The sequence below is a fragment of the Larus michahellis genome, chromosome 18 (assembly GCF_964199755.1).
Source record: "Larus michahellis chromosome 18, bLarMic1.1, whole genome shotgun sequence".
Taxonomy (NCBI): Eukaryota; Metazoa; Chordata; class Aves; order Charadriiformes; family Laridae; genus Larus; species Larus michahellis.
The window spans coordinates 8,327,057-8,343,266 of record NC_133913.1 but is presented as its reverse complement, the minus strand read 5'-3'; the positions used below and the strand labels follow the sequence as shown (position 1 = coordinate 8,343,266).

Here is a 16,210-nt window from a genome sequence, read left to right as displayed (position 1 = left end):
AGGACTATCACCCAAGGGACTCTTTCAACCAGTGTCCTGAACAAGCCAAAGTGCGCCCTCCAGAAGTCCAAGGTGGAGGTTTTGCTAACCCCCCTCCTTACATCACTACAAATTGAAAACTTGACCATTTCATGATTGCTAAACCCAAGACGACCTCCGACCACCACATCTCCCACAAGTCCTTCCCTGTTTGTGAACAGTAGGTCCAGCGAGGCACCTCCCCTGGTAGGCTCACCTACCAGTTGGGTCAGGAAGTTCTCTTCCATGCACTTGAGGAACCTTCTAGCCTGCCTGCTCTCTGCTGTGTTATATTTCCAGCAGATACTCAGCAGGTTGAAGTCCCCAACCAGAACAAGGGCTGGCGATTGCGAGACTTCAGCCAGCCGCTTACAGAATACTTCATCTGTCTCCTCATCCTGGTTGCGTGGTCTATAGCATACTCCCAGCACAAGATCTCCCTTATTTGCCTTCCCCTTCATCCTTACCCATAAACACTCGACTTTATCATCACTGGAATCTAGCGCTATACAATCAAAACATTCCCTGATGCACAGAGCCACACCCCCACCTCTCCTTCCTTGCCTATCCCTTCTGAAGAGCTTATAGCCATTCATCGCAGCATGCCAGTCGTGACAGTCATCCCACCACGTTTCCATGATGGCAACTACATCATAGGTGCCCTGCTGCACAACGGCTTCCAGCTCATCCCGTTTGTTGCCCATGCTACGTGCATTTGTGTAGATGCACTTGAGCTGGGCTACCGATTTCACCCCCATCCTTGGCCCTTTATCCCTAGGCTCGTTACTAGTGGGCCTGGTTTTATCCCCTTCCCCCTTCGTTTCTAGTTTAAAGCCCTGTCCATGAGCCTTGCTAACTCCTGGCCTAGTCCCCTTTTCCCCTTTTGGGATAGGCTTTTCCCATTCTTAGCAAGCAGGCCTGGTGTCCTGCAGATCAAACTATGATCACAGAACCCAAAGTCCTGCTGGTATCACTAGTTTTGGAGCCAGGTGTCGATCTGTCCAATTTTCTTGTTTACCCATTCGTCAGTCCCCAAAACTGGAAGGGCAGAGGAGAACACAGTTTATGCTCCCGAACCCTTGACAAGCCGTCCCAACGCCCTGGAAACTTTCTTCATTGCCCTCAGACTTCTAGTGTCCAGCTCCTCACTCTCTGCCTGTACGATCAAAAGAGGGTAATAATGTGAGGGCTGTATCAGGCCAGGAAGCTTCCTGGCTATATCCTTAACGCGGGCCCCAGGGAGGCAGCAGACCTCCCTGTGGGAAGGGTCCGGCCTGCATATGGCACGCTCAGTTCCCCTCAGAATGGAACCCCCTATGAGTATTGCCCTCCTCCTGCTCTTCACAGAAGCAGTCTTAATGCCTGGAGCTGGCTGCTTTGGCAATTCCCCGGATGGGGCTTTATTGCATACTTAATTACCTCATCGTCTGTCTCCAGAGGCCCGTATCTGTTCTGTACGGGCAGATCCCATGGGCTTTCTCCAAGAGCACTGCAGAGTTCATCTGCACCTATGCGGATACCACGAGTAGCAGGTGGATCCCATTCGTCCAGAGCCAGACTGTGACTGGCTCACAATAAGATGTGACTGCCTATCCTGACCATTGCCTGTAATTAACACCTTCAGTTTTGCAGTGAGGTTGACCTCAGCTCTGTGTATAACTAGAAAAGCTAAAAATATTATTTCTAAATGCCAGTAGTCAACCTGGAACCCGTCCTCCCTGATGTGCGCTGTAGAGAAATGAACATCTGGAGACAACTGTTTATTTTCCCTAATATTTCTGTCCAAAAAAAGTGGAGTTATGTGGCTGCCATGTGGATGGATCCTGCCTGCCTTTATGCTCTGGCTCAAAGGAGAGCTTAAGGGTTCTAAGTTGCCTTTGCTTTGTAGTTCTTAGAATTGTAAAGCTGTGTGAGTCAATTATTCCCTCCCTTCGGGTTGGGGATGAATTGCTTAAGTATGAGCATCTTACGCCATAGGAGCTGGCAGGTAAGGTGCAAGACACACACGTGTCCTACAGGAGTATCACCTGTTGGCTGCAGAGATTACTTATTACTAAATTAGAGATTACTAAATTAGAGATTACTAACCAAAATGTTACCAAATGTTTATCTTTAGGTAACTAAAAGCTACCAGCCCCAAAAAGTAGCTGAGAAGAATCCCAGGCAGCATTAGAGTTGGTGTGCTGCATCCCTTCTTCTGATTGAACTGGAGAGAGGCTGATCAGCCCTTTCCTTCAGCATTGTGGATTCTCTGGAGAAAAGAGCTTTATGCAAAGAAAGAACAGATAAAGTGTGAAGAAGCAATGAGGCAGAACCAGGAGAGGTTGTCCCAGGGGGTGAAGAGACCAGTGTATCTGTGGAAGAAACGCTTGGACAATCTAGTGTAAAGGATGTGGCAGGTAGGATCTCAGCTGCAGGGCGGCAGGTGGAACTGGACAGCAAGAAGTTTTGGGGTGGCGTTTTGGGAGCTGGGTCCTCATATGAACAGTAGTCTCTGTCACAGGTCCCTGACATGACTGGCATGGCATTGCTCTGTAGAAGTCTTTCTCTGCACGGCTTTAACAGTGTGTCCCAAGTCAGGAGCTCTGGCAGGGCTGCAAAACTGTTCAATATTTAAGGTGAGAACATAGGCATACAACATTCCTTTCACTTGCAAGAAATAAAAACTCTGCTGATTAAAATCAGCATGCCATTTGAAATAAAGTGCACTCATTTGCCTTAGGATTTGGTATGTATTACAAATATTTGTAAGAGCAAGATGTAGAGACAAACCCTACAGGCTCTGAAGAAATTACATAGGTGTCTCCTAACCTTCCCTAACGTAGCTGATTCTGAACTAAATTTACTTCATCTGGCTGTCTCTGGGATTGTTTCCCACTGGAACCAAAAAAGCATAGATGATAAGATCAGAGGAATTTCGTTTCACAGGTGGTTTCTAAAGTTTCATGAGGTCACTGCCCTCCTTACAGCAGGTAAAGTTATTTCTTCTTTGAACACGTGATTCTTAATCTCTAAGAAAAAACACCAAAATACTCCAAAAATAGTTGTATATCCTCTAGAAGATAAACTCTCTGAAACCGTAAGCAAAATGCAAAGGCAATATGGAGAAGATTAATTTTTTTTTTAATATTTGTTTTTAGATCGTTAAGTTCCTCAGTCTTTCCTTTCCTCCTTCTTTCCTTCTATTATGGCAATAAAAGGTAAAGCAACCAAGAAAGCAGTGAAAGTAATCATCGGTTTACTGAAAGTGAGCCTACATCCCCTAAAATTTCTTCCCCAAAGTGTTAAGTAAAGTAATTTTGTTAACATTTTTTTCACTTTGTTCAACAAGATGGAGTTCCACTAACTGTGACGAGGATTTAGAAGTCCATCTCTGGTGGACAAATATCTGCACCCCATGAGGACAGGAGTGTATTCTGAGGCATACAGTATATCCTTCAGAAGACAAGTACACACAGGATTTTACACACCATCTAAAAATCCAAGGGCACACAAATAGTTGTAGAAGCATATCTCAAAAATAATGTATTTCTATTGTTATCTACTTAGGCTGTTTCTTTTTATTGTTTTCCTTTGCAGTGTCTTAACAAAAGTAAATCTGGAGAAGAATGAGGGAAAATCATGACCAATAGCCTGAGATTGAGCAGATAATCATGGAGATTTGTTTCTCATAATATTAAATGATGATTTGATTAATGATTTTTATGTTCTTAAGCAAAGATCTGCTTTTCTATATAAAAAACATTAGAAACATAAATGTTGGATAGTTTATCAATAGGTGGGCTGAGGTAATGGTAGGAGGGCATTCTACTTTACAATAGGGAGAAACAGACCTTTAAGGGAGAATCTCAGAAGCAGAAGGAGGTCTGGAAAATTCAGAGGCATTACCTCTTTAAAGCGCCTTTTCCTCTCTGCTGACCAAAACTAGAGATTGACTCAAGAGATCACTGGATTCAAAGCAACAAACACTTCTAAGGTACACTTCACCTCAGCCTGCTCTGAGTATCCTCAGTTCAGATTATTTCTTCTTAAGAACTACCATTGTTGCAGCCATACGAACTTCACTGAAAACAACATCACCCTTATTAGCAGCAAAGGTTGACACAACACTGCGACTACCCATGAGCGTGGACCATGCAGAACAGGGCCGACAAGGATGGGGATGTGGCTATGTGTATTAACTTTTCCTGAGAAATGATACAAATTCACAGAATGCCGCTTTGATGACTTTGTTTCGCAAGCTGTAGATCAGAGGGTTCACAGTGGGAGTCACCAGAGCATACATAATGCTCACTGGTTTGTTTTTCTTTTCTAATAGAGCGCTAGTTGGCTGGATATAGGTGTAGATGATGCTGGAGTAGAACAAGCCAACAACAGCAAGGTGTGAGGAGCAGGTGGAGAAGGCTTTCCACTTCCCTTCAGAACCCTGGATCTTCAGGATGGTGATAATGATAAGGCAATAGGAGAGGATGACCAGCAGGAAGTTTCCCATGCCTAAGATGATGTCTGCCGTGTAAACCATGATTTCACTGAGATAGGTTGAGCTGCAGGACAGGGCAAGGACTGGGGGTATCTCACATAAGAAATTTTGGACTAAATTTGGCCCACAAAAGTCCAACTGTGCCACAAGAAGGGTGTTTATGAGGGAATTGACAGTACCGATTCCCCAGACACCAGCCATTAAAGTGATGCAAGTCCCCTTGCTCATCATGCTTACATAGTGAGGAGGCCGGCAGATGGCCAGGTACCAGTCATAGGACATGACTGTTAACAGTATAAGCTCTGTTGAGCCTGAGAAAGTGAAGATGTAGAGCTGTGCTACACAACCCTCAAATGAGATGGTGTTCTTGCCCAGGATCAGGTTCTCCAACATCTTGGGCAGCACTGAGGAGATAATTACCAGGTCAAGGATGGCCAGGTTGGAGATGAAAAAGTACATAGGGTTGTGAAGCCGTGGGTGGACAATGGTAGCTATAATGACAAATGAGTTGCTGAGGATAGCAGTGAGGTAGACACACAAAGATATTGCAATATAGAGACCTTGGAGGTGAGGGTTGTCAAAAACACTCTCAAGGATGAATTCAGAGACCTTGGTGAGATTCTGTGGGTGCATTTGCCTTGGGGTCCCCTACGTAGGAACAAAAATAAAGACATTACTGCATCATGGCCAGAACATATTCAACGCTAACAGGACTTTTGGGGTTTTTCCTTTTTTTTCCCTTTCTCTTCTTTTCTTTTTCTCCTGAAATAGTATCAGAGACATTTTAAAGCAATCACATTGCATAGTGGATCTTCCCTGACTGTGGTATGGACTTAGACTTCTACACACGAATCCCCAAACTTAGATGCTGAAACCTAATTTCTTCCAGTGCTGTTTGGGTGCAAAATAAGTCTGCATTGGGCTAAAAGCAACACCTTTCAGAAGTGAACGCAAGGAGAGGAATAGGGAATATTGTGTCGTTGTACCACAGAGTAACAGATAGACAGAAGAGAACAGCGATATTGATTTACTAATTTATAAATAAATACGTAATGTAAATAATTACTTTTTAAAAAGAATTTCAGTGTTCCCTGAGGAACGGAGAAACTTGTTTAGCAGCTGTGTATCATGCACCCTACATACTTTAACTATGACCGATCAGGGTTATGAAGGGATCTCAGCTACTGAAGGTACATGCCTATTAATTGCAAGCAGAAAAGGTTAACGTTTCTGACCATCTTTGGTGATTGTCCTCCAGGAATCTGGCTGATAATGGAGAGATCAGAGACTGTCTGCATGAGGATTTACTCAGCAGTGTAAGGTTGAAGCTGTCTCTGGGCTTGCATTTCACCAAACTAGAGTGCTGCTAGCTGCAACTGGCGATCTTCCCAAATATGGTCATTACTAGTAGATTTTACATAGTTCCATCTGGTTCATCCCATTTTGACAATCTAAAATTGTGCCTGGGATTCCATTCCAAATGACCAAGCAGAGGTTCTCATACTCAGGTACAAGAAACAGAGTTATAATTTCTGCCTTGTAGTGCAATGGTACAAAATTAGCTCTTCAGTGGAATTCAACTCATCTCCCTGCACTTCCAGGCGACCTGCAAACAGAGTCTGATGGAGATTTCCCCTTTCACTGGTGTCAACTGAGAGAGACTGACTCATCTATAGCACACTCATCTCTTGATGAAGACACAAGTCTAAGATGGTTTACCCGAATCACCGTGCAGAGGCACCAGCATTTTCTCCCCTGTGTTGATTAAAACTTAGCTCAGAATTAGGTGACTAACTTGGGGTTGAATGAATCTCCAGTGATCATATTTTTCATACAATATTAAGGCATTACTGGAATGAAAAGTGTGGACCAAGTCTCTGCTCATTTCCCATTGAATTGAAGATGGAGATATTGAAGGTGGAGATATGGAGTTCCTGACACTAAAGTATTAATTTAAGACTGTAATAGTTAGTTCTGTTTACCTATAGCATTGAAAGAGTCAGACAAATATAGAACAAGGAATATAATTCATTGTTGCTTTATTAGACCCAGTGAAGAATGTACGAAAGAGAAAACAGCAAAGAAAATAGAAAAGGACCCAGCAGCAAAGGATTAATATTCTCACCTTTCATCAGAAGCACAAATAGTCTTCACAAGCCTTTCTGAAATAGTATCTTAAAATGCACCCCATCTATCAAGGTAATTTCTGCTGGAGGTTTCTCCTCCCTCATGAATGGAGGCTAGAATGAGCTCAAAAGCATGCCCCAAGAGGAGGAGGCAAGTACTTCTAACTCAGTTCAGCACTGAAGTCATGACCTGCAATAACCAAATGCCCCGTGGAGTGAGACCCAGACAGGTTTGTTACCTAATTTGCCTCTAGGGGAGAAGTTTCTCTTCATTTTCCCTCCTTGACAACCCTGGTATTAGTAAAGCTGATTTCTACTCAGACTTGCTGGTTATGATTCTTGGGCTTGAAAACTAACAGTGTACTGGGCTGTATCATGAGGAGGACAGCCAGCAGGCTATGGAGGGAAGTGTTTATTCCCTTTTACCCAGCACTGGTTAGACAGAATCTGGAATAGCACATCCAGTATGGGGTCCTCCTGTATAAGAAAGATGTTCATAAGCTTGGGTGAGTCCGGTGGAGATAAGTAAGATGGCCAAGGTGCTGGAAGAACACACTGTATTTGATGAGACTCAGGGAACTGAGTTTCTTGTTCCTGGAAAACAGAAGGCTTAGTGGGACCTTATGACAGCTTAATAATTCCCAAGGGGAAAAGGAGGGGTTCCTGTAAAAAATAGCCTAAAGAAGGATTAGTTCATGGTTTTTCTCATATTTTCATGCACATCGCCCCTATCCTGAGGAGCTGTTAAGGTGGCAAACTATGCAGGCTTCTGTAAAGCCTGTATTCATATTAAACAGGAAGAGAGGAAAAGAAGTTTCAGAATGATTCCTTTAACCATGAATGAAACACAGAACTTTATTCGCAATGGGATGGGAACAGGGAAGCTGTTGGTGGAGGTCCCAGGTCAGTTACTGGGTAGACTGAGTATCTCAGCCCAGCTGTGGGGAGATGCACAGTGTGCCTGTGTGGGATTGCTCATGTTTGTGGGAGGTTTGTAGGTCGGTCTGGGTCTGTGCCAGCTGTTGTAGTGGTGCTGGACCTCAGGACACACAGGCCCATGTGAGGGTAACTGGGGATTCAAGGACAGGCACTGCACACTCTAAGTGTCTAGGGCAGTGACTGGGAGATCTGTATCGTATGTGTACATGTATGTATGTTTACACTCGTATGTATGCTCCACTGACAGATCCTCAACCTGATCAGCCAGAGGTGAATCGGGATAGGTGCCATCAGCATTTGCAGAGTGTTTCTATCCACATTGATCTGTGTGGCCAGCCTGAAGATGTAGTCCTGCCAGGGGTGCACATGTGAATGTGCCTGGAGGGGTCCATCTGCTCTGGGAAACCCTGGCAGGAGGCACTGCAGCTGCTGCTTCAGTCCCTGTGCTGGGTCCTAGATCATGCGATGGCCCCTGCAGCTTGGGGTGAGGTGTCCTCTGGGACCCCAGCCCTCCAGGCACTGCCACTTCCAACAGCTGCCTCTGCTTTGGCCTGACAGGAAATGAATTTTGGGCATTCATTCAGAAGCAGTAGTAAGTTGTGCATTACACGAAATCTTCCATTTACTCCTTCCTGATCTCACCTCAGCTGTCATCACAGACCTTTCACTGAGTACTAAGGCTGCAGATTCCTTCTACCAGCACGCCCCAGGGAATCCCCTGTCCAGAGCAGAGTGTCGCCTTCAAGTCATCCTAGGCTTATAAAAGTATTATTAAATGTATGATATTGATTGTACTAACTTATAGGTATAGTAAATGAAAAGACTGCATGGATGTCTCCTTCTACATGATTTCTGGATATAACTGCATCAAGCCATTTAGTTATGTGACTTCTGTGTTCAAACACAATACAAGCAACTTAGTATGAGGTTTCCTAAGATAAGGGAGGAATGATCAGTGCATGCAGAATGCTGCATGAACGTTGCTGCAGATTACTGCAGGTTGATATGTTTCTTTCTTTTTTTTTTTTTAATAATTGACAGCTGCTCCCTCATAGCGGCAAGCAATCAAGCATGAAGACAGCAGTCACCTTTTCTTTTTTTTTGATGTAACAGTGCTACTTATACTTGGAGATGTTTAAACCTCAGCTCTCTAGGATGAGAGCAACAGTATTCTTTGACTGCTTTAAAATGCTTCCAGTACCTGAACCCTCAGTATCTTCTTCCTTTCTCTCCCAGCTTTGTCTTCCACGCAGTCTGCCCCTTCTTTCCCCTTCTTTTCAGCAGAAAACAGACGGAGATGCCTTCTGTACAGATGGGAAGATGTTCCCTGGAGGGACATAGAAGTGCAACAACATGCAGCTGTCCTTTTTGGCTGTGGCACGGAAATGTCAGAAACACAGGACTTATATGCGTCTGATCTCTGAGATGCTTCTAAGAGGCAATTTTCCTGTGTAGTACAGCACACTGGAAATATTTCATCCTCTATTTATTTATGTATTCATTTATTTATGATTTATTACGATCTTAACCAAACAACAAAGAGTGAACGTGTGAAACTTCATGGAAAATATTGCCTAAATTCCCTCCTATGCTAAATGAGGGTCAAGAGCGTAAAGCACAGTCATTATTGTTTTCAGAATACACCAAATACACCATTAGTGGCTTTGCCGCCAGCATATCACGAGCTCCTATTAATTTTCCCCATGGTGGATAGAAGAAAAATATAATTCCTTAATTAAATATTTCTATCAAAATAAATGGTTTTGCGAGTGTAAGTTACTTTTAGTCTCAAAAGCAAGGCTTTTAAAAATCTTCATACATGACGTAAATCAAAATAAACTCTCTCTAGCTTGCCTCTCTCTCAAGCCTGTTTATGTTTGTACACAAAAGGAATGAAGGCGTAGGAAATTTGACTTGTTTTGCTGAAAGGTAATTTTACAGATTTGAAGACTTCTGTTGGTGCACAGATCTAGCAAGTAAAGGTCTTTACCTCATTGTGAACACGAGCTAGAAAAGTCCATTTCTTGCCTGTGGTGATGGACAGAGTGTAGAGGTAGACCTGTTCCCTTTTGGAGGTACAGGTGGTTGCCAGAGGAGACATCCTAGGATGTATCAGGTGGCAGCAGGTGTGTACGTGTGGGTGACTGTCTTTAGTCCTTACTCAATACATTCAGCCGCATATAAAGATCACCTCATCTGAGCAAGTGAGGGCCCACTTCTGAGTGAGCTGGTTCATTCTCCAGACTCCACTGACTGTATCAATTAATGCTCTGTGGGGGTGACTCAGCCGACAGCCAAACACCCACACAGCCTCTCTCTGACTCCTTTCTCCTGTGGGATGGTGAGAAAATGGAAGGAAGGAGAGAAGATTCATGGATTTAGATAATGGGAGTTTAATAGGAAAACCACAAGCTGCGTGTGCAAGCATCGCAGCATTCATTTATTACCTCCCATCGGCAGGCAGGCATCCAGTCAATGCCTGGAAAGCAGAGCATCAGCACATGCTGCTGATGAAAATAGAGCATCAGCACATTGGTTGCTTGGGAACACAAATGCCATAACCAATAATGCTCCCCCTTCCTCCTCTTTTCCCATAGCTTTTATCGCTGAGCGTGATGTCATATGGCATGGAACATCCCTTTGGTCAGTTTGGGTCAGCTGTCCTGGCTATGCGCCCTCCCAACCTATTGCCCTCCTCCAGCCTACTCTCTGTGTGTGCATGGGGGCAGGGGGCAAAAGAGAAAGCCTTGATGCTGCGCAAGGGCTGTTCAGTAAGAGCCAGAATGTTGGTGTGTTATTGTGATATATTAATGTATGCTAAAGGCGGAACTCCCACCCAATTGGTCTCTCATTTTCCCTCCTCAACAGCACAGGGGGAGAAAACAGGTCAAGGTAAAGTCAGGGAGATCACTCACCTTAATACCGTCACGGGCAAAACATGCTTCACTTGGGGAAAATGAATTTCCTTTACTACCAATTAAAATAGGTTTGAGTAATGAGAAACAAAGACAAAAATTAGAACAACACATTGCCTCTCCCCTTTTTCCAGGCTCAGCTTCTCTCCATTACTCTTGACTCCGCCACCCTACTCTGACTACCACCTCAAGCAGTGCGGAGGGTGTGGAGGATGGGGGCGTTACGGTCAGTACATAACGATTCTTCCCTGCTGCTCTTTCCTCCTCATCTTTTCCCCTTCTCCAGTGGGGTCCTTCCCATGGCCTGCAATTGCTTCAGGAAACATCATGCTGCTCTTCTCACAGAGGCCATTCCTGCAGCCTCACCTTTGTACCCACGTTGGGCACCAAAAAAGACTGTTGGGGTTTAACCCCAGTTGGCAGCTAGGACCATACAGCCACTCTCTCAGTTCTTCCCCTGCCTCCCGGAAGGGCAGGGAGAAGAGGGAAAAATGGAGAGGAAAAGGAAAAAATACCAAAAAAACAAACTTGTGGGTTGAGAAAAAATAGCTTGATAGAACAATAACAGAAAAGGGAAATAGCAATGACAACCATTATAATGGTAAAAGAATATACAATAAAAGGTAATACAACACAAGTCACTCTCACCACCCAGTGAACCGGATGCCTAGCCCATCCCGAGCAGTGATCGCAGATTCCTGCCCCCCGGCCAACCCCTACTTATATATTCACAGAATCACAGAACGATAGTGGTTGGAAGGACCTCTGGAGATCATCCCCTCCAAGCCCCCCTGCCAGAGCAGGGTCACCCAGAGCAGGTGACACAGGAACGCGTGCAGGCGGGGTTGGAATGTCTCCAGAGACGGAGACTCCACCACCTCTCTGGGCAGCCTGTGCCAGGGCTCTGCCCTCTCTGAGGGTAAAGGAGTTCCTCCTCATGTTTAGGTGGAACTTCCTGTGTTCAAGTTTGTGCCCATTACTTCTTGTCCTGTCACTGGGCACCACTGGAGTAGGTCAAATAAAATACCTTGTCAGAAGTGACTGAAGAGCTGTCTAGGGAAGATGCTGTGATGGACCTAATACTCATAAACAACCGATAAGAAAACATTTTGCATGTGAAGGTTTAGGGCAGCCTTGGCTTCAGTGACCGTGAATCTGAAAAGCTGACAGAAGTGAATAATATAAATAGCATAACTACAACCCTATATTTCAGGAGAGCAGTTTTTGCCTTTTTCAGGGAGCTGCTTGGCTGGATCACACAAGGCCTTGGAGGGTCAAGCGGCCGCAGAAGAGCTGATTGATCTCTGAGGAGGACTCTGACTCAAAACACAAGAATGGTCCTGACCAACACATAGAAAGTTGAACTAGTGCGGTAAGTTTGGCTGACATGGATGAATGAAAAACTCCCATCTGAACTCGGATGCAAAAAAGAAGTACTCAAAAGGTGGAAGTGGCAATGGGCTACCCAGGAGAAATACAGGCTATATAGGTATGGAGTTAGGAAAGACAAAACTCTTCTGCAATTGAAAGTAGCCAGGGATATGATGGTTAATAAGATGTTGCCCGTAATTCCTTGGCAGAAAAAAAGAAAGGAAATGAAAAGATAATGTTGGCCTACTGCTCAGCAGTGCAGGGTAGACAGTGACACAGTACTTGGGAGAAGCCGAGGCACTCCACGCCTTTTTTTTTTCCCTCAGGAACAACAAGGCACAAGGCTGCGCGTAGGCACACCTATAACATAGTTCAGATGAGGAAGCAAAGCAAGAGTTTGACATTAAAAGCAGATTCCAAGCCAAAAGATGATGGTTCCTGAGGAGGCCTCTCACAGCATAGCTGTTTGTTTACTGGTCTGATTTAAGGTGCCAGATCAGAGCTGACTTTAAGTATAGGGAGCTAAGTCCTGTGGCATGGGCAGAAGGAGGAGGAGGCTGCAGAACCTCCTGGTACACTCAGGCCCTGGCAACGGTTTGGGATTCACACAGAATTTCAAAATAGGCCAAAACAATGTGAACTGAGAGCACACCCAATCTGCAAAGATTTTCAATTGTATTGTACGAGCTGGACAAATAGTAACATAAAAAGTTAAGGGAAAGCTATTGCATACTGACATATTTTTCTGCTTTCTTTTTCTCCCATATCTTCAATATGAGAAAGAAATTTTTCACTATAAGGATGGTGAGGTGCTGGAACAGGTTGTCCAGGGAAGCTGTGAATGCCCCATCCCTGAAGGTGTTCAAGGCCAGGCTGAATGGGGCTTTGAGCAACCTGGTCTAGTGGGAGGTGTCCCTGCCCATGGCAGGGGGGTTGGAACTAGATGATCTTTATGGACCCTTCCAACCTAAGACATTCTATGATTCTATGAAATATATTTAAGTGAAAATTCTAATTTATAAGCATAATTGTACTAATATATTTATTCAGTTCATGGAACAAAGATGCTTTGCCCTAGTTTCAATTATGACTATCTTGTTATGTGATGAATCGTTCTCTGCAGATTCCTCTTTCTCATGGCTCTGCAGACTATAAATAACTAACTTACATGTAAACAGTTAACTTGAGGAAGGTCACAATTCTGCGACATAGGTTTTACTTTCTTTCTGTCTTTCATATCACATTTTCAGACTACAAGTTAAAGATTCTGTCAATCACTCATAGAAGAAATGGAAAAAAAGATGGAACATTCCTTCAGTCTCCAAAAACAGAGAACTGTATATGCTTTTCCAGTTCCAAACTGGTTGTGGCTGTTTCCCTTTGAGATTCCCCTCCTTGTAGGTCTTTAACAGAAAGGTCATGGTTCAGGTACTGTTGAACAGTAACTGCACTGTAAGTGTAGCGCTTACTTTAAGCTCAACTCAAAAAACCCCAACAAAAGAGATGAAAAATGTGGCTGTTCTTTGAGAAAACAAAGATTTCTTATCCATTTGAAGGACAAAAATCCTTTTTCCCAATGTCTCCATAGAGTACTTTAAGTATTAAAGCAGGTGTCTAAGGGCGTCTCAAAGAATTCAAGAAACAAAAGCTGTAAACTTGCCTGATATTTTCCGTTCTCACACTCTTGACAATGAACAACTTAAAAAGTCTTAATTTGAATATTGTCTCATGCAATAATTGGTTCCATGGCTCTTCAGACTCTGCATGTCAGGGCTACTTAGATGAATTAAGTTTGTAGTACCAATCCTAAGTTAACCGAAAAGTATTTTTTTGTGTACTTCTAGAGAAATTTGCTAGTAAATTTGAGACACTCCTTACATAATTTTTAATTCCTGGTGCAAACAATGTGATTTCTTGTGTGAATCAAAATAATTCATGTGGCTATGCTTCGTCAGATCAGACCCAATGTATGCTGGACCTGAGTCACTGTTAGGCTGAAATAATATAGTGTTCAGAAACAGTTGTGATTTTAAATGAGATTGAGGTTATATTCATTCTCTAGTAAGATGAAACCCACAGAAAGGACATCAGTTTGGACAGATTCCACAGAGCAAGTCCAAATACTGCACACTTAGTAAAATATTTAAGCTAAATAGTGTGTGGCCATCTACTCTTTTCTGTCTTTTAGGTACTGGATGTCAGTAGTGATGACACTGCTGCTGAAGACACAGCACTTAGAGTACCTAGAGAATAACATTTTTTTTTCTGATCTTCCTTGGCAACTGGGTTACTCAGAAAGAACATGCATTACAAGCATGGGACATTTCAGAGCAAAACTTGTGTAAAGACAGCAAAAATGGAGAAGTTTTTATCTAAACATTTCTGGTTCTCAGGCCATTCTAAAGAGACCTTCAACAATTGGTTGAAGCTGAAATCCTCTTCATGGAAATACACGGAAAAGATCATGCGAAATAATCAAAGCCAAAAATGTAAAGACAGATCTTTGACCTATGCAAATAAGGTACACCAGGCAAAAAAAGTGAAATGAAATCCATGAATCCAAATGCGGAAGAAACTATAGTTTTGTACTCAATGACCAAGTCTTTTATTTTCAATGAATTTGCTTCTCATCTGTAAAAGAGAGGTTGACTAAATTTAAGTGCAACTTTATTATGGAATAGATACTCAGAACCTTTTGTTAGGTTGTCAATAGGTACACGTTTAATTCCAGTAAGTAATTCCAGTTCAAATCTGATTTTTGTTTGTTTGTTTGTTTGTTCCTACTGAAAGAAGGAAGGGAAAAAAGGAGGGTGAAAATGGAAATGAGGGAAGGGAAGGGAAGGGAAAAATTCAAAGTTAAGATTAAAGATTCAAATGTGAATGAAACCTCTGCTACAGGAGATAGCTCTTCCTCTAATCCACTGCAATTAGGCGAAGGCAGTAGGCTAGATCAAGCTAATTCTGTCCTTTGAATCACACATCCCTTGATGTTTCCAGCTATTTTTCAGCTGGTTCAGGATGCACAGTTCATAGCATTAGTCATGTAAGACATGATATGCCTAAATCTGAAGGAGTCACTCTGGTCCCACTTTGCAGACTATGGAGGGAAAGTTGCCATTCAAAATAGTGTTTCATCTGCTGTTGTAAAGATATCATTACCTTGTTGCCTCCCATTGCCCACAGAGAGAGCATTAAGTTCTGAACAACCAACTATGACATTTCTAAAATCAGCTGAAATCAATCCCACCCATAGGTTAAATGGGGATTTCAAGAGAGTCTATTTAATCGTGGAGTAAGTCATGTATCAGAGGTAGCTCAGCTGTTCTCCTCTTGGCCACAAAAAATAAAGATGCATTAAGGACTCTGTCTTTTCAGTTGCACCCAATTCAACTAAATTGAAACAACTTTAACAAATTCTTTTACTTCTTCTCTGTGAGGTTAATCTTTGACAACTAGCATTATGACATCTGTGTGAAGGGCAGGTAAATTCCATTTATCGTGTTTCAGAGAAAACTTGCCTGATGTCCCATGGAATATACCATGTGATAATGTCACAGATTATTCAAGATGTGGCAGGAGAGAATCTACATTTAACATACAATTTAAAATCTGCAATGTAAGCTGACTGTAGGAGTCATCAGCCCAACACTGTCCTTAATGTAAGAAAACAAGGGAAATACTTCTAGTGAAATTTGCATGATCCGTTCTGGATGATCCGTTCTGCATGATCCACTGGATGACAGAACTGCTGAAGGTAGGACACTTACTTCAAAATGCTCTTTGTGAATACATAAAGCAAATCCAAGGAAGAGTGAAGACCAAAACTTGAAGGTCCTCATAGGCACTAAACAAGAATTACACAAAGTGAGAGTTGTTTCTCTCAGTTGTTTCTCTCAGTTTCTGTTCAGTAAACCAATGACTGCTGTGAGACTTACTGACTTTAATTAACAGCTGATGACCAAAGCGATAGTCTAAAACTTTAGTAAGGGATCAAAGAGCAGAATTAGGTAGATTCAACTTCAGGTGCATGGATCTGACAAGTTAAGAAAACTGGTGTGAATGTGTGCCATTACAAACTGCAGAAAATATTTGATGTCATTCTCTATTCTGTTACGCACAGGTTATATTGAGGTATCTCTCAGACTTTGGAGCTTCAAATAGCACAGTGTTCTTTCATTTCTTTGTTAACGGAATCAGTCAAAACCAGAAAGATTCCTTTTAAATACATCAGACCTTTAAATGCCCAAGAACATTAGGAGTTTCTTTATTGTGCTTGTAAGCTAAAATCATCTGTGACTCCCAATTCCACAGCTTTCATTTTCATGTTCATGTCAGAAAAGAACGCTGACAGAAAGGCATCT

The 16,210-nt window shown here is 42.9% G+C and overlaps 1 protein-coding gene across 1 annotated transcript; it reads right to left on the bottom strand.

The window, feature by feature from the left end:
* Window positions 1–4,195: 4,195 nt before the first annotated feature.
* LOC141732634 (olfactory receptor 13G1-like) lies at window positions 4,196–5,498 on the bottom strand. Its single transcript, XM_074561893.1, has one exon. It carries the CDS (start codon window positions 5,129–5,131, stop codon window positions 4,196–4,198), a length of 936 nt encoding a protein of 311 aa, XP_074417994.1. The 5' UTR covers window positions 5,132–5,498.
* Window positions 5,499–16,210: the final 10,712 nt, after the last annotated feature.